The sequence below is a fragment of the Balaenoptera borealis genome (assembly GCF_965194805.1).
Source record: "Balaenoptera borealis genome assembly, chromosome: 12".
In the NCBI taxonomy this organism is placed as follows: Eukaryota; Metazoa; Chordata; class Mammalia; order Artiodactyla; family Balaenopteridae; genus Balaenoptera; species Balaenoptera borealis.
Genome location: NC_138869.1, coordinates 31704797 through 31722727, shown reverse-complemented (window position 1 = coordinate 31722727; position 17931 = coordinate 31704797). Strand labels below are relative to the sequence as shown.

The window sequence follows — 17931 nt, the reverse complement described above, 5'->3', positions numbered from 1 at the left end:
GATCATCAAGCAGAATTAGGAGACCCTGCTTCAGAGCCACTTACTCTATCATTGTCTGTTTTTTTGTTTGTTTCTTTGTTTTTCCAACTGTGAAATGGATAAGAAATTCTGAGACCATTCTCTGGGAATTTTCATGAGTTAGAGTCAGCTGGCTCTTGAGAGCATTCTGCAGCTAGAATGTGCTAATTTATTCAGACTAATGTTTTTGACTTGCTTTCTAACAGGTATATGGGAAATAATTCCCATCATGTAATCATGAACTTTATTTGAAGCAACAGGAGAAATCTTTCAAGTGTGGTTTTGAAACTCATTGTTGTTTCCCTTCTGCTTTACACAGTTGCCATCCTTCTGAAAGACGACTATTTTGTCAGCGGTGCTGGCCTGCCTGGCAGATTCAAAGCTGAGAAGGTGGAATTTCATTGGGGCCACAGCAATGGTTCTGCAGGCTCTGAACACAGCATCAACGGCAGGCGGTTCCCTGTGGAGGTGAGAGAAACTTGAGATGTCAGGGGCAGCTGTGCTTTGGGTCTTGACATTAAAGAGATGCTTTGTCTTTACCCCCAGTCGTCTCTGCAAATCAAACTTGTACTGTCCCTGCCTTTGTCTCTGGAAATCTTTTATATACAGCATGACAGCTGGATAGCCATCCTCAAGTTCCTCATCTTTGTTTAACTGGTGAAGCATGTAGAAGTCGTGGACGTCGTGGTTTGAGTAGACTCACCCCTGGTAGATGATTTCGGACCCTTGGTTTCATTTGACATGGTTTCTTTGCCCTGTCCTTTTCTGAAACCCTGCTTTCCAAAGTGAAATTCTGTACGAAACTCTGGCCACTTCGTTTTCACCCTTTAGAAAAGAGGAAAGGTAACTGATATGTGAAGAGGACTCAGAATCATCTCTCAGTAGGGAAGCTGCTTTAAGGTTTGTGTGCTGTCCACGCTGTTCAGAAGGAGGCTGTGGCCATTGGTCGTATGACTCACTGTTAACTTTGTGGGATCGACATTTTACCTCCTCTGAGTCAGTTTTCTCAAAGATCTGCGAAGAACGGGTGGTGCAGTAGGTCATGTGTATCTTTTTGGCGACTGAGGGAGGGAGCATGTTTCCAAACTCCTTTTTTAATCTGTGGTGGGGACAACGCATCTATTCCATTGCTAACCTTATTTTTATACCTTTAATCATGATCAGGATGTGAATATTCTTTCTTTGGGACAGACATATTTGTTGATTGTTTGGGTGCCCACGTGGTTAACTTTACAGGTTTGTAGAAGAACTGAGAGGGTTTGTACCCAAGCCTGTGGCTGTACTCAAACATGGAGTGACAACTCGTAGTGTTCTGTGACTTCAGTAAGTCATGACCTACTTGGGTCATCTGATGAGTACTTTCGATCCTCCTCCATAGGGAAAAATACATGTACGTACACACAGATTTGTGCATAATCTGTAGGGTTTCATCCCTCACCCTCACTCCTCAAGCCCGTTCATGGACCCTTTAGACAACCTTGAACCTTAGGTGAAAAATCCCTTTAAGAGGAGAAAGTCAATAGTATTTCTTTGTTTATAGATGCTTATATTCCCATATCGATTTGTTTCTTATCCATGATTGCCTGAGAAACCAGAGATCACCATTCTGAGAAAGCGCTGCATATTTTTTTCTTGTTGAGCTGACAAATTCACAGTATCAAGAATTCTTCCCATATTAGGATTCCTCTATCCGTGGGACTTCCTGTCCTAGTCACATTAAAGTTTCTACTTAATGGGCTCTCTTTCTCCTTTTATGTTGAATGAATCATTTCTTAGAAATCTTAGCTTGATTTGTACTTGGAAAACTTGATTCCTAGAAGCCAAGTTGATCAGATTTTTAAGTTTGGGGTTTCTCTTTTGCTCCTGCTGGCCAGTTCCCATTGGCAGTGTCGCTGAAGGGAAAATTTGTGCCTAGCTAGCTTTGCTCTAAAGCTTCTTTATCCTAGAAATGGGTTGCCATTTGTTTAGTTAATGTTGTTCCAGACAAAAGACCTGTGCTTGAAAGTTTGAAAACTTAATTTGGCAGCTGCCTTGGAAAAGAAAAACTCTGGAGGAAGGAACTGGGAACTTCTGCCTCATTCCTAATCACAGCCCCTAAAGCCTGTCTCCTCCTCCTATTTGAGTCTGGAAAAGTGAATAGACTAGATGCATATTCTTTTGAAAACTTATTACTTTAAATGCATTTTTTTTTTTTTTTACTCAAAGAGGGCCATGAAATTCAGAAACTAATTAGAAATGGCAGCTACAATGCCCAGACTTTTTTTTTTTAACAAAGCAGTTTTTAAAATTTTATTTATTTATTTATTTATTTATTTATTTATTTATTTATTTATGACTGCGTTGGGTCTTCGTTTCTGTGCGAGGGCTTTCTCTAGTTGTGGCGAGCAGGGGCCACTCTCCATCACGGTGCGCGGGCCTCTCACTATCGCGGCCTCTCTTGTTGCGGAGCACAGGCTCCAGACGCGCAGGCTCAGTAATTGTGGCTCAAGGGCCTAGTTGCTCCGCGGCATGTGGGATCTTCCCAGACCAGGGCTCGAACCCGTGTCCCCTGCATTAGCAGGCAGATTCTCAACCACTGCGCCACCAGGGAAGCCCCCAGACTTATTTTTGACCAAGCTATTTGAATTTATTTCTTCTAAGTCATGTCAGATGGTAAGGCTGCCTATATTAATTGGGTGCTTCTTTGAAGCCCATCTGGTTCATAGCTTGTTGTTTTTTTTTCTAATGTGATAAACATGTTAAATTACTTAGTGGTTGCATTTGGAGGAACTTGAATTTCAGAGATCAAAGGTAACGGGATCAAATTTAACTTTAAAATATGCACAGAAAAGTTGCTCACTTTTGCGCAAGACATGTCTGTGATATGTTAAATTGTTTTATTTGAGTTCTTTATTAACACCAGCTCTCCCTGAGATTTTTACATTGTTTGAACATCTCAGACTTGGTTTATGTCTTTCCACATAACTACACTGCTTTTCAAGAAATTAAAATGAAAGTGAGAAAATTATAATGTACCATGTAGTAATTTATCAGCATTGGGGACATTATTTATTTTATATAGAGTCAGAGAAGAGTCATTGTGGAAGATTGGGTTGGGATTGGTAGAATACAGCATTGGTTCTCAACTAAAGACAGTATCCTCCCCCTCAGAGGACATTAGGTGTTTTCTGGGGACGTTTCTGATTGTCACTGTTGTGGGCATTGATATGCTACCAGCATCTAGTGGATAGAGGCCAGGGATGAAGCTCAACATCCCAATTCCTAGGACAGCCCCACCACAAAGAATTATCCAGCCAACATGTCACTATTGGGAGACTCTAGGGTAGAGAACGCAGTATGTTTAGTGAATCCAGCCTTCCTTTACTCATGTGGCATCATTTGAAGTAGATTTAAATAAAGAAGACTCATGGCAAAGTTGTTCCATCCTCTTGCAGCTTTTAGAGAGGAAATGTACCTTGCTTTATGGGTCAGAGCATTGCTGGTCCTGGTTCCTTTAGATTCCATTTGGGATAAAGTCACGACCTTGGGTATTTTACCAGTTTCCTCGGTGCTCCAGTGCTGCAGGTTGAATTTTAAGCATATGCCCCACAAGACTCTGGATCTGCTCCCTGAGGGTAAATTGCAACAAACCCAACTTTGTAGGTTTTGCTGCTTCCCAGGAATTCTTTGAGGTCATCTATAACAACTTTGTACACATTCAGAAATTAAACGTCTCCACACTTTCCTGGCTGAAATCCTGGACTCAGCCTTGTAGTTCCTATACTTAAAAACATCCAGTCTAATAGCAAAATAAATGTCCTTGTGAAAACGAAACAAAAGCCTTTCAATAGCAGCGTTCTTTACAGCTCAGTTAAAATTAGAAAAGAAAGTTGGAATCAGATGACAAGGCTAGAAGACTAGACCCACTTTGGATTCTCAGAGGCACTCACCTCTTATTATTCAGCTTTATCTCTTGTCTAGCAGCAAATTTTTCTTGAGTGCCTTCTGTCATGTGGGTGCTGGGTTACAAAGCTGAAGAAGAAAGAGAGTCCCACCCTCAAGATATTTATACTCTAGTCATGACACAGAAGTTGACCAAAGAGCCACATAAACAGCTGTGTAATATCAGTTGTGATATAGTCTCTGAAGGAGAGGGACATTTTGTCATGAGACAGAAGACCTTGGTGGAGACAGATATTTATTAAGAGGGAAAAGATTAATTGGAGCCTGCCCATAGAACAGGGGTGTGCAAAGGCCCTGAGACAGGTGATACTTGGTACATTTAAGGAGTAAAGAGAGATCAGTGGGGATTTTGATAGGTAGGATAATACCCCTCCCCCCAAAAATGTCCACTCACTAATTCCTGAAAATTGTGAATGTATTTATTACTTTACATGGCAAAAGGGACTTTGCAGATGTGATTAAGCATCCTTAAAGTCAAAAGGCTCAAAATATTCCTGTGATTAAAATAGTGGTCCTGTTTGAGTTCTTCTGTGGCCACTCCTCTTTGTATTATCTGTCCAACTACAGTTAACTGTGACGGCTTCTACCCTATCCTAAATATTCTCCCTACCCCACACAAATTCCCCGTTTTAAATAAGGGTTCATGTAACACTAATAGGAATTGAATCATACGGTATTTCCACTAATAACTGAAGTTGGAGGTAGTGCAAAGAGAAACCTCCAGATAAAACCCTCTGAGAGCTCCATTAAGGTAGAGGTTCATTGCATGCTTGTTGTCTGAGGTAATTAAAATCTTGTTTATTACAATAAGAGATCCAGGAGTTGTTGATTCAGACTTATTGGTGCTTTATGAGTTGAAGTCTTCAATAAGCTTAAATGATCCAAATTAATTGTGTGTGCCCTTTCCAGTGAAACTCACAGCTGGTTCATTTCAGCTCAGTTTAGAGCATCTTAGCAAGTGAGTAGAAGAAAATACATTTTTCCTAATACATACCATGCACACACTACCATATGGTACAGGTCTGCAGTCCCTTAGCTGAGACCCTTGAGGCCAGATGTTTTAGAATTCGGAATCTTTTTTAGAAAAGCATGATGGTGCATATGCCATATATATTTACAGAAGACACACAGTGGGGTCTGGGACTATACCTCTTGAATGCATTCATATTTCTGCAGCGTGCGGATGAATATTCACACTAAGTGGGAAATATCAATATTCAACATAGCTTCACATCTCTCCACATCAGATTTTACTACTGAATTAGTTTTTGCACCATAAATATCAACAATAACAGAACACCTTTGATCTTGGAGGCTTTTGAGGTTTCATAGTCACTGATAAAGGATTTATGGACCTGTGTTTTAAAAACTGGGTCCATAGTGTGGCACCGCTTCTTTATGTTCCAAAGAGCATAGGTTATTACCACCCATGACACAAGCACACTGAATTATTTGTCTCCCTGCTGGGCTGGATATGTCTGGGTACTACTCTCATCCGGCTCTCTGCTCTGTCCTGGTATTGTACAACATTCTTAGTCAAAGTTAAGGCTTGTCCAGGGGACAAGAAGTTGCTAGTGTTCGGCTGAACTTGTTCTGTGATTGGTTCCCATTGCGCATTCTGTTTGAGCCTGCAGTTGCCTTCAGTATCCACGTCTGTGGGTATGTTACCTTCACCTGCTCTGTATTCCCGCCTGTCTGTCCAGCCCCTACCTTCCTACCTAGAGTCAGACTAATGATTTGCTTTGCATTTTGTGAACTGGATCTTGGTTCTTCCAGTGCTTCTGTCACATTCCGGTTAGATGGTTGTCTTGCACTGGACCCCTAGGTTATGTCCAGGTGACCTGCATCTGCCTTCCTTCTCCCAGGTGAGCTTATGCACTTGTGACACACGCAGAGGCCTCACCCCATGTCACCCTCTCTCCACTCATGCAAGCATGGCAGGTACTGCGCAACTCGGATGTGGACCAATCCAGCCAGGGATCGAGCTGCCACATTGAGTCCTGGCTTCAGTCGAGTGACATTCTAGAACAGGACTAAGGGGGCTGAGTGCAGTTTGCCTGGAGCTCTTTCGTGTATCCCCGCTTTTCTCCTGGAAATAAAGGTTGCCAAATGAAATGCCTTCTTGAAGATTTACTTTATGCATTGGCATACCAAAGGCTTTTAGAAGTCCTCCATTGAGGAGATCTGTTTGACTGTATTTAAATCAGTGTTTTTCCAAACTCACGTGACCAGTGTAAGTTAGCAACATCTCTCTTTTGGAAATGAGGTTCATAACTTTCTCCTTTCCTCCTTTAATCCATATTCCTTGTAAGAAATGGAGTCCTGTTCTAATAAGTGTTTTCAGAGAACACCAATCATGATTTGGATTTCCATTATTTTGAAAACTATAAAACCAAGAAGGCTTGTTCACAAAACAATTGTTTGGTGTCTCTGAACTCAATACTATCTTGCTTTGTCATTAGAGAAAACTAATTGAAGGAAGTCATTGTCATTGAAGGAAGATTGAGACATTTTCTACTAAAAATAACTTTTGCGGGCTTCCCTGGTGGCGCAGCGGGTAAGAATCCACCTGCCAATGCAGGGGACACAGGTTCGAGCCCTGGTCCGGGAAGATCCCACATGCCACGGAGCAGCTGGGCCCGTGCGCCGCAACTACTGAGCCTGTGCTCTAGAGCTGCGAGCCACAACTACTGAGCCCGCGTGCCGCAACTACTGAAGCCCGTGCGCCTAGAGCCCATGCTCCACAACAAGAGAAGCCACTGCAATGAGAAGCCCGCGCACCACAAGGAAGAGTGGCCCCCGCTCGCCACAACTAGAGAAAGCCCGCGTGCAGCAACAAAGACCCAACGCAGCCAAAAATAAAATAAAATAAATTAAAAAAAAAAAAACTTTTGCAATATCACACTTTTTCTTTTGGCCTGCCTTGTACTTTATGTAAATTCCTTCAATTGTTACAGTTTCTCTGAAAAGTTGCTTTCTGCACAGAGAGTCCTAAGGCGATGGAGCTCAAGGCAGGACCTGGTTTCCTTGTCCTGCCCACTCATGGAACATAGGAAATGTTAAAGAGATTGTTACCTGGTCCTCTAGTGTTGGCTATTCTGTGGTGTAGCCAACCGTGTTTTTCTCTAGAGGGTTCCATCAAATGGCAAAGGAATTGGTTGGAATTTAATTAATGACTTTATTGAAATAAAGATTCCATTTAAGAGCAGAAAGTTTCATCCTTAACTAGGGAAATATTTAATTTCCATCTGGCTGATTTTTGATGTGTATGTCCTGTGTTAATTAAGAAGAACATTTGAGGAGGCCCCAGTACTTAGAGTGTGCTCAGTGGAGAAGTGCGTGCCTGATTGTACAAAGCCAGAGAGCGGGTTTTGTGAGGCGGAAGCAGCCTTGGTCCCTTTGTGATGTCTGACGGTCCTCATCACACACAGTCATCCTGAGATGTGAACTTGGCTCAGGACTGTTTGATGGTGTGTCACCAACATGTGGGGTGCTGGTAACTGATTGGATCGTACTGAGAGTCTCAGATGAGCAGATGACACTCTCTGAAAAGAAACGTGGTTAAATTGGAGATATTCTCAATACAGAAACTTGAAGACCCCATGGGTGGGCGGGGGGGGGCCTTGTATAACCAAAAGGCAGGCTTAGGGGGGCCGTGGTGGTGTTGGAGGGTGGTGCTGGTGTTACCGACTCAGGTTCTTGGACTCTTGGATGCATAGAAATTGATAAGAGGCCACGTGAGTACTTCAGGCAAGACTTTACTGGGACTCGTGCTGAGGGAGCCCAAGGAGGTCAGGCTGGTTCCTTAAATGGGGTGAGGGTTGGGGGCTGATCGGGCTGGAGGGGTGACGTTGGTGGTCTGCCTACCGCCTCGGTGGTGCTGTCTACAGGGATCATGTGCAATACCCTGCTTTTGCTCTTGCATCTCAGAAATGGCAGTTGGTTTTTGGCCCTTTCGTATCTTATTGTTCATAATTGCCCCTACTGGGACTGCTGCATGCATGCAGTCATTTTCTAGACCCTTATCGTTTCTTTGTATTTTGTTGCTTGAGGAGGCGTTTGTCCCGGGGCAAGCACTGCAGTAAAGGGTCCCAGGTCCCAGCCTGTCTCACTGGTGGTTGTGATTATAACATGATACTGTAGACACCATTTAATAAGCATTACCTATGTTTGGAATGTTTCAGATCTCACCCGGTTTAATTTTCTCACAGCCTTATGAAAGAGGTGCTCTCATAATACCCATCTTACAGATGGCACAACTGAGCTTCAGGGACGTTAAGTGGCTTGGCTGAGGTTTACTATTAGTACTCCAGAATCTGGGTTCCTGTGTCTCCAAAATCTTAACTAGCATTCATTTTATTTGATAAGTTATTTCATTGTTTTTCTTGTCATCACTATAGGTTGTTTTTAGAATGACCAATGCAGTAGAAATAATTTTGTTGTAATCTTAACCACTGTTTATTGTGTAACAGGAGAGGGAAAAAACAAAAAAAATCAAAGGGCTTCAAATGTTCAAAGATGGCTGAACCAGTAGTAAAACATACAAAGAGGAGAAGTAAAGGGAAAAGAAAATGCCATCAGCTCTTTGGGTAGAGATAGCTGTAGCAAATACTACACATTTTATCTGGCTTGACCACTTCAGTCTATTTTTTATCATGTCAAGAGCAATGCTGTCTGATAGGAAATAGAATATGAGCCATACATTGTAATTTAAAATTTTCGGTTAGCCACCTTACAAGAGGTAAAAAGAAAGACGTGATTTTAATAATTCATTTTGTTCCATACAATTTATATTATACAATAATAATCATTGTTACAATTTTAATCATCTGTTATTTTTACCCAAATACATTAAAATTTTCTATTTCAACGTGTAATCAAGATTAACAGTTATTACTGAGATATTTTACATTTTTTTTTGTACTGTCTTTGAAATCGGTGTGCATTTTACACTTAGAGCACATCCCGAGTCAGACTGGCCGCATTTCAGAGGCTCAAGATCCACATACAGCTTGTGGCTACTGTACCCAAAATGTGACAGACTTAAGGGTTCCAGACCTCAATAACGAAATTTAGATAATAAACTAGCCAAAACACTAAGAGAAATTCTCTGAGAGGAATCTTTTATGCTGAATTTGTGGTAATTTTTACACTTTTTCTCTTCCAACAGAAAAAATAGAATCAGTAGTTCACTTTTATATTGGAGTCTGACTTGGCTGTTGAAGAGCCTTCCCCTGGATGTGATACAGGTTTTCTTTTTTTCCTTTATAAGCTTTCAGGTTGTTTCCCATTATTTATTTTCACAACATGCGTTCCTGGCGCTTTGAACACTGTTCTTGTCAGAATGCATTTGCAGCCTGAGGAAGCCACATAAAGCTGGCTAGGGAGACCTTTGTGCCCTGAGGGCAGGGATGGACCTCAGGCGGCCAGATCAGATGTATTGTAAGTTCAGGTCAAGAGGATTTATGGGCATCTTGCTCAGAAACACACTCCACACCTCCACTTTTCTTTTGTCCTGTCAAAATTTGAGCAGGAAGGTTTCAAGCCATCTTAAATCTAAAGCCTTTAGGAAGCTCTCTAGTGCTAGCGTCACTCAGAAAGGACAGTTGGAAAGATTTATAAGGAATAGAAAGAAGTCAAGATTGAAAGGAAGTCTGTTTCCTTTCTCTCCTTTAAATCCCCGGTGTAGAATTTCATAGTGCCCCACTTTAATGGGATGGGAATGGATTCCTAAACCTTCCGTCTCCGGATTGCATGGCCTGGCGCTCTTTGCAGCACAGGTATTGCCCTGGGTACATTTCCTGCAATATACGGAGACCAGCTGGGCAAAGTCACCAAAACCCTATTTTAGTTAAAAATATAAAATTTTATCTCTTAAATGTTTGAGGATATCTTAGAAGACAGGGCTGTAAAAAAAAAAACTCAGGTTAATACATGAAAGATACTTGGGTTAATAGTAAAATAACTTCTAAATCCCAGCTCTTTCTATACAGATAGAGCTTCGATTTTTGAATTTCCCTATTAAAACCTTTCCTGCCTTGGTTTATAAAAAGCTCAGTATGCAGGGAATCTTCTTAATTTATGCCTCATTGTTCACCATTCTCTGATGAAGGAAGGCTCTGAGTGAAAGAAAACCCACCCATCCCATGATCTTCTGACATTTCTCAGCCTGACTCTGCCTTTGAATTTGCCTGTCTCTATCTCTGTCTTCTTTTTTCTTTCTCTTTTTTCATCACTCTATTTATTTATATTTATTTTCTGGCAGGGTAAGTGTGGGCTGAAATATCGTAACTATACGTAGGTAGCGCCCTTAGAAAAATATGCCCTTGGTCTGTTTTCTAGATTCTTGTTAGTGGGTCTCAACGCTCTGTGTAAAAAGTGATCTGTCGTCAGATATATTTAGGAAATGCTGCATGATATGTCTTCCTCTTATAGATTGATAATAAGCTAATACAGTAAAACTCTTGAGAAATATTCCAGTAGAGAAACCTGCATAATTTTCATTTAACTGGGAGTCTCCCAGACTCAGGTGACCATGGAACTCTTCTTATTTGTATCTCCTGTGAGACTAATGACGCAGAGAATGAATACACGGGGACATGCCGTGTCAGGTAGTTCCACAGAGAGTTCTTTTCCATGTCTGGATGCTGCCTATACAAATGTTCAAATGACTTTCTTACACTCTTCCTTAGTCTCTAAATTATCGACAGTGTTCGCTTTTTCGGTTGATGAACAGAGCCTTCTCTGCATGGGACACAAAGTGCCCTGGCCTCAAGGGACCTTTATTTCGGCAGGTGCTAGGGCCCTGAGGCAAAAGCCTGCCTCTCCTGCTTGAGCAAGCAAGGGCAGAGTGATAGGAACGAAGTCAGTGAAATAGTCAAGGTTCCGATGATATGAGGCCTGTGGACCATGGGAAGCTCTGTAGTTTTTACTCTAGGCCAGATGGGAAGCCCTTGGAACGTTCTCAGTAGAGGAACGGCACTCTCTGGCTTATATTTTAGAAGGATCCTTCTGGCTGCACTTGCACGTGGGGAACAGACATCAGAAGATGGTTATACTATTTCAAGAGGGATGATGTTGGCATGTGCCAGAGATGGGGGCAGTGGGAAGAGGTTGAATTCTGGTTGTTTTGAGGGAAGAGCGTATTAATCGAGACGAAGTATGATATTGACATTATCTTAGCAAGTTTGTATTTCTTGGTTAGGAAAAAAAACAATTTGAGGAGAGAAAATTGTGGATCACTGCACAGTCTGTAGTATTTTATAGCATTTCATTCAGTTTTTTAAAATTCTTTTAAATCTCTATGTCATATTCAAATTGTATTTGTGTAATAGGTATTATATACCAGTTTTGATTACATACAATATGTTATACGCTAGGGAAGAATGTAGCGTAGGGAAATGATTAAACATGACAATGATAAAAACAAAGCCCATTTTGGAAGGCTTCATTTGAGTTAATAGATGTAAAGTGCTCTCAGCAGGACTGGAACATTCTAAGAGCTTATTCAGTATTCCCATTATTATTATGTGTGAATCCTCTCCTTCCATGAGGCAGCAGGTCCTTAATCCATCCGTTTACTTTCTTTTCCACTATTTCCACCCAGGTTTAAGCCATCACCATCTCTGACTTTGACCAGTGTTAATAATTTCTTAACAGGTCCATCTTGCCGCTGCAACAGTCCACTCCTTATCCAGTAACCAAAGTTTTCTTGTAAACACTTGAATTGCATTACATTTTTTTCTTTAAAATCCTCCACCGGTTTCTGATCCCATGTTGAACAAATTCCAAAATCCGACCTCGCCTTGCAAAGCCCTACTTGATCTGGCTCCTACTCCCTGACCCCCCATTTTCACTGACTGCTTCCTCAGTCCAGAATATTCTCTCCCTGATTATCCCTTCTTGCAGCTCATTCCCTCCCTGATCCTACCCATTATCAGCTGCATGCTCTCTCCCCTCCCAACTCAGCCACTTTCTTTCCTATTACCCACTTTCATTTTCTTCACAGCACCTATCACTTTTTGAAATTGCTTATTGATTTACTTGTTTATTTTTTATTTTTTATAAATTTATTTATTTTATTTATTACTTTTGACTGTGTTGGGTCTTCGTTCCTGCATGCGGGCTTTCTCTAGTTGCGGTGAGCAGGGGGCTTCTCTTGTTGTGGAGCACGGGCTCTAGGGACGTGAGCTTCAGCAGCTGTGGCTCACGGGCTCAGTAGTTGTGGCTCACAGGCTCTAGAGCGCAGGCTCAGTAGTTGTGGCGCACGGGCTTAGTTGCTCTGCAGCATGTGGGGTCTTCCTGGCCCAGGGCTCGAACCCCTGTCCCCTGCATTGGCAGGCAGATTCTTAACCACTGCACCACCAGGGAATCCCTGTTTACTTGTTTATTAACTCACTTCCCCTCCGCCACCCCCATACGCTGCATGTAAGCTTCTGGAGGAGAGAGGGGTCTGTCTGTCATGTTCACTGCTGCATCTTGGCTGCTGCTGGATACGGTCCCATAAAAGGGTGAGCAGTAATATGTATGAAGAAACCAACATCCTCATATTGAATCTTCATCTTGTCCTCTCAGTGGTTCAAAGGGTAAGGGAGTCTAATCCCCAAGAATAAAAAGTTACCATTCACTCATAAAAAGGACATTGAAAGAAGCAGATCCTCCCCTCAAACTACCTCTTGTATTAAGGATGTGAAAGACCCAGATAAATTAGTTACTCCCAAATAAACACATTCATTCTGTTGCCTCATGCTGCGAGGCTGAGGGTGAGTCGTGCAGCTCAGAAGAATGATCTTTTTAAGGTCTGTTCTTCCAGAGTGGAGCTCTTATATTAAGAATCATTACAGCTACAAGACAGATTGTTCCAATTAGTCAATGAGGTCCAGGTTTTTGAGAGCTGTTAATATGTACATGAGCAATTACTGTAGCAGAGTTAAAAGGTGTGCCTTTGGGAATTTTAGATTGAGATTATCAGTTTCATTCATGAATGAAAGCAGGAGCCCTGAGAATTAAGTGCTGCATTTCTGTGCCAGCTCATTCACTAGAGGGTTCTCCAGTGCCCATACCCAAGGGTTATGCGGTTGCCAGGTTCCTCTCCTCTGCCCCACTGTCACCCTGTCCCAGACCAGTGCCTTCCTCTGTGTTCATTGAGACCCAGGCACTGTGATGAGCGTTTGGGAATTTCAGTGAGTAAGATAAACAAGCCCCTTGACTTCAGGCCACCTGAGAGACTGGCAGAGAGAATCTCAACTGGAATTTACATCAAAATCAAGTGGGCATTTTTAAATTTTCCAAAACCAAGTTCAAGTGATTTCCACTCATTCCTAATTAATAGTAAATGAAAAAACCCAAAACTAAACAGAAAAGCTTGATTGAATGTCTGTTTTTCTACGTTCCAATAAAATGCTGTGTATTCCTCCCGTGAACACCGTGCCTCTCCCCTGTGCTCAGATGCTCACATGCTCTATCTTCTTTGCAGAGTTTACTAAAATCCTGTGACATAAGCAGGCACTGGATTTGGAGTTAAAAAAAACAAGTGATTTGTAGAACCTGGGGGTGATGCCCCACCCTCTTTCCAGTAGGCCAATCTCTTTGAATGGTTGCACATCAGCAAGTCAATCTCAAAGGTGCCTGAAATCCTGAAGTTCCTCCGTTTGAGTTAAGGTATTGCTGCCTCTTCAAATGCTAATATAAAGAAAAGAACAAAATGTGAGTTTTATCTCTTTTGGACACATTAGTAAAACTCATCAGATCCCACTCCTGTGGTAGCTAGCAAAGAGCAAGGCATCACTTGGAATAAGATGCAAAGGTGGTGGTCCAGTGGGACTCCACTTTTCCAGTGCAGGGGACAGAGGTTTGATTCCTGGTCGGGAAACTAAGATCCCACATGCCACACGGCATGGCCAAAAAAAAAAAAAAAGATGCAAAGGAGGTAAACTCTGAGCGAACACAGGTGGACACCACTGGATGAGACACTTCCTGTGGGAGAAGGAAGGACTAGACACAGTGTGATTGAGGGTGTGGATTGTGGGGAGGCACCCCAGCCAGTAGTAATTAGATCTGGCCATCAGTGAGCTGGCCTCATCTAGAGAGCAGATGATTAGAATGAACAGTGGGGTGTGGAGAGAGTGTGAGAGTGGGTCTTGATATTTGTGAAGGGAGTCTCATCGAAGAAAAAATCAACTTAGTCTTTGGGAGCCCAGAATGGAACCAGGACCAGCGGAAGCCGACTCTGCTCAAGAAACTGGTTACAGCTTGGGCACAGCACACAGGCCGGCAGCAGATGCCATCCAGGGCCTCTTCTGCTTCACATAATTCAGGGGAGGTTTTTCAAAATCAGATTCCCTCAGTCCCTCCAGGGACCTTCTGAGTCAGGTGTCGAGAAGCAAAAGCTATTCCCCCCCTAGTTCTGCCATCAAAAAACAGGGCCTGGGATAATAATGATGGTTAACTTCGTAAAAAGTACTTACTGTGTGTACTTAGAGCACTCTTCACACATTATGTCAGTCAATCATCACTTATTAAAAACATCTTTCCAGGGGCTTCCCTGGTGGCACACTGGTTGAGACTCCGCCTGCCAATGCAGGGGACACGGGTTCGAGCCCTGGTCCTGGAAGATCCCACATGCCACGGAGCAACTAAGCCTATGCACCACAACTACTGAGCCTGCGCTAGAGTCCGCGAGCCACAACTACTGAAGGCCACACGCCTAGAGCCCGAGCTCCGCAACAAGAGAAGCCACCACAATGAGAAGCCCGCGCACCGCAACAAAAAGTAGCCCCCGCTCGCCGCAACTAGAGAAAGCCTGCGCGCAGCAACGAAGACCCAACGCAGCCAAAAATAAATAAATAAATAAATTTATTTATTTAAAAAAAAAAATCTTTCCATAAGAAAACAGCAGTTAATAATCAGTTATCTCTACTCTTCTGATGAGAAAAGTGAGGTAAGAGAGACATCCTGAGAGACATCTCAGTAGATCCTGAAGTTGTCTTGGTAGAAATCATCTAAGAAGCCTAGTAGTCTGAGGTTAGATGCCAGTTTCTGCTGATTACAGAATGATCCCTGTTATCATTTTGATCTGTTTCCTTCCAATATTTGCCAGGGGTTGGGGGGAGTATAAGTATAGTCAGTATCAAGGTGAATACAATCATAGCCTGCTTTATCACTTCACGTATTGTGAATATTTTCCATATTTTGAAATATTTTTCACTCCTTCAAAAATAAAATTTAATCTTCTTACTTGTCCTAGCTGCATTCTACCAGTTTTTCATAATTAATGCATTTTACTTTAAGATCCAGGAAAAAAAATTAACAGAACAATGAGCCTAATTTAATGTCATTTCTGAGACCTTTTATTTCTAAGCAGAAACAAGTACAGGGGCAACATATTGAAAGCATAAAAAATAACTTTTTCTCAATATGCAAATAGTTTTGTAGTCTTTTGATTTTCAAGGTAATATATGTTCATTATAAAGTAATTCAAAAAATATATGAGTTAAGAAGAAAGGACATGTTTTTCTTGCAAACACATAGCACTCTAGAAATGCCGGTATGCTGTGCATAGTTTTATAGGCTCATTTCCACTTGCTAGACGAGGGAAGTCTTCCGTTGTCAGTAAGTAGCTGTCTGCATCATGCTATTTAAATGCTGCATAGCTCAGGTTCTGAGGAGATTACTGGGGTTCAAATCTCATCACTGCCACTTAGTAGCTATGTGAGTTTTGGGCATCCACTTAACCTACTCCTTTATCTGTAAACTGACATTTAGTACTAATATCTATCTGACAAGAGTTTTTGGAAGAATTAAAAGTATCATATTTATAAAATGCTTGGTTTAGTGTCACACAGTAGGTGATGGATAAATGTTTGCTTCTCCATGGTGTGGATGTGACACAGTTTAGTTTAGCAATGCTTTGTTGATGGCCATTTTGGCTCATTCCAGTTTTCCCTGGTATTAACATCACAGCTATGTAGAGCATAGATTTGGGATAAACTCAGGTTCTCTAGGGACCAGCCATATGACATGTACATGAAAGGAATTGTCCTAAATACTATTTGACTTGTTGACATTTGGGAATATCAACCAACGTGAGTCAGAACTGGCTTTTTCAAAACAAGCTGGAAATCTGTTAGAAAAAGCTCGAATCTGCATTTATATGGATACTACACTCCTCATGTAAAATGTACTTCACAACTTACTGGTGGGCTAGAATTGGTGATCAGTTGGGTTTCATATGCAGGATGTTTAATCTCAAAGCTCAAGTCCTTTGTGTTACAGCTCACTCTGCCTTTACCATCATGAATTAAGAATATTCAGGATGCTATAGGAAAAGTTAATTAGTTTGGTATTATATCATGTGGCTTTATATATATTTTTTGAAAATGTCTATAATAATAATAATTACTTTCCCATACCAGAATGCAATATAAGAGTTCCTAATACAGGGCTAATAAACCTCCTGAAATTGCATGTGAAATTTTGTACAGTTAGGTGTGTTTTTTTTTTTTTCTTTTTTAATCTACTGCTTCATTCAGACTCTAGTATTGTTTTCTGATCCTCTCTCCCCATCCCCGAAATAGTAAAGAATCAGGAGAGAAAGGAACAGATTTTTTTTTTCTATAGGACATTTGTCTTTTACTCTCTAATGGATAGAATATATAAAATTTACATAAAATTTTATTCATAACCTCATTAATAGTCTCATGAATTTTCTAGAGTCCTGAAAACTCACAGTGAAGGCTGCTATAAGTGATTATTTTACCACCATTCAACGGGCAGGGACCATCACTGTCTCATTAATTTCTATAGACTCAGTGCCAAGCACAGAACATTGGACATCGTAGGTGACCTATTTAAGTATTTTGTAAAATGAAAGAATGAATCCATTGCTCTTTATCTTTTAGTTTAGACATATAAGGAGTCTTCCAGCTCAGGTTCACAAGAACTAGCTCACAAAACGTCTCTTTTAGTCAAAGCTACTTCTTGGTGGTGCGCCAGAGTCAGTATCGATGGGGATTTTGTTTTGACATACTGAGTGGCAGGCATGATGCTTGTCGCCTTCCATTGGCTCAGGAGAGGATGGAAAGTTCAGCAGGTCTTACCCAATCGGCTTTGTTCAATATAAGTAGATTACAGTGTGAATGATGGAGGAGAAGATGAGGACTGGCAGAGAGCTGGAATTTGAATAGGAGGTTCAATTTTTTTGACATGTCTAATGTTATTATGAATGGGGATGGAACCCTGGTTTTTGGTGATAGGTAGAAAGATTGGCTCTAGGATTGATAGAGCCTTGGGTGGATTAGTAAATCGATTTGCTAGGAACTAGAATGATACACCTTTTGGGTCTGAAATTCACCTAGCAAGAGCTTAAGATAACAAACCTAGTGGCACTAGTGTTTCAAAGGTATTTTGTACGTAAGCTATAAGTGGCTTTTCTGTAGATCTATTATTTCTACAGAAATAAAAGCTGGTATTTTCATTAGTAAAAATGGGTAATTGATTTCTTGGTGATATATTGCTTATCTGAAGTCTTTTTCTTGGCTGTTCTTTTTAAAAAAATTTGTTCTTCAACCTTCTTATTACATATTTATTAAAAAATATGACAAATAAATTCAAACAAAAACGAACTCATTACTTAGGAATATACTTCACTAATTAATTAAATTTAACCTCCAAAGGCTGCAGTTTAATTTTACTGCTATATATGTTGTGGTTAAATTACCTGTTCTAAACAGTTTAATAAAACAGAAAAAACCAACAACAATACCTATTATCTGTTCAGTAAATTATAATTTTATGTTATATTTACATGCAACCCTGAATCAACCTGATATAAATATATATATATTAATAAGCAGATATTGGTACCTTCATAGTCCTAATGAAAACATCAGGAAATCAGAACTTTCCTTTGGCTAAAGATGTAACTGATCAGAAATAGAGTTACGATGACATTTACCTCAACTGTCCATTAGC

At 41.1% G+C, this 17931-nt stretch overlaps 1 protein-coding gene and 1 long non-coding RNA gene across 7 annotated transcripts in view; one reads left to right on the top strand and one right to left on the bottom strand.

Annotated features, from left to right (window-relative positions):
• Positions 1–17931, top strand: part of PTPRG (protein tyrosine phosphatase receptor type G) — a 718755-nt gene that overhangs the window by 424968 nt on the left and 275856 nt on the right. For all 6 annotated transcript variants that reach the window (XM_082344647.1, XM_082344649.1, XM_082344646.1 and 3 more), the window contains exon 4: positions 338–486. In XM_082344647.1, coding sequence (XP_082200773.1) covers positions 338–486 — 149 coding nt within the window. The remainder of the gene's footprint in view (positions 1–337; positions 487–17931) is intronic.
• On the bottom strand, positions 2311–7537 carry LOC309606975. The gene is made up of 2 exons (XR_014232174.1): positions 4578–7537; positions 2311–4531 (listed from the first exon to the last, which is right to left on the bottom strand). It is a non-coding gene; the product is annotated as an uncharacterized lncRNA (long non-coding RNA).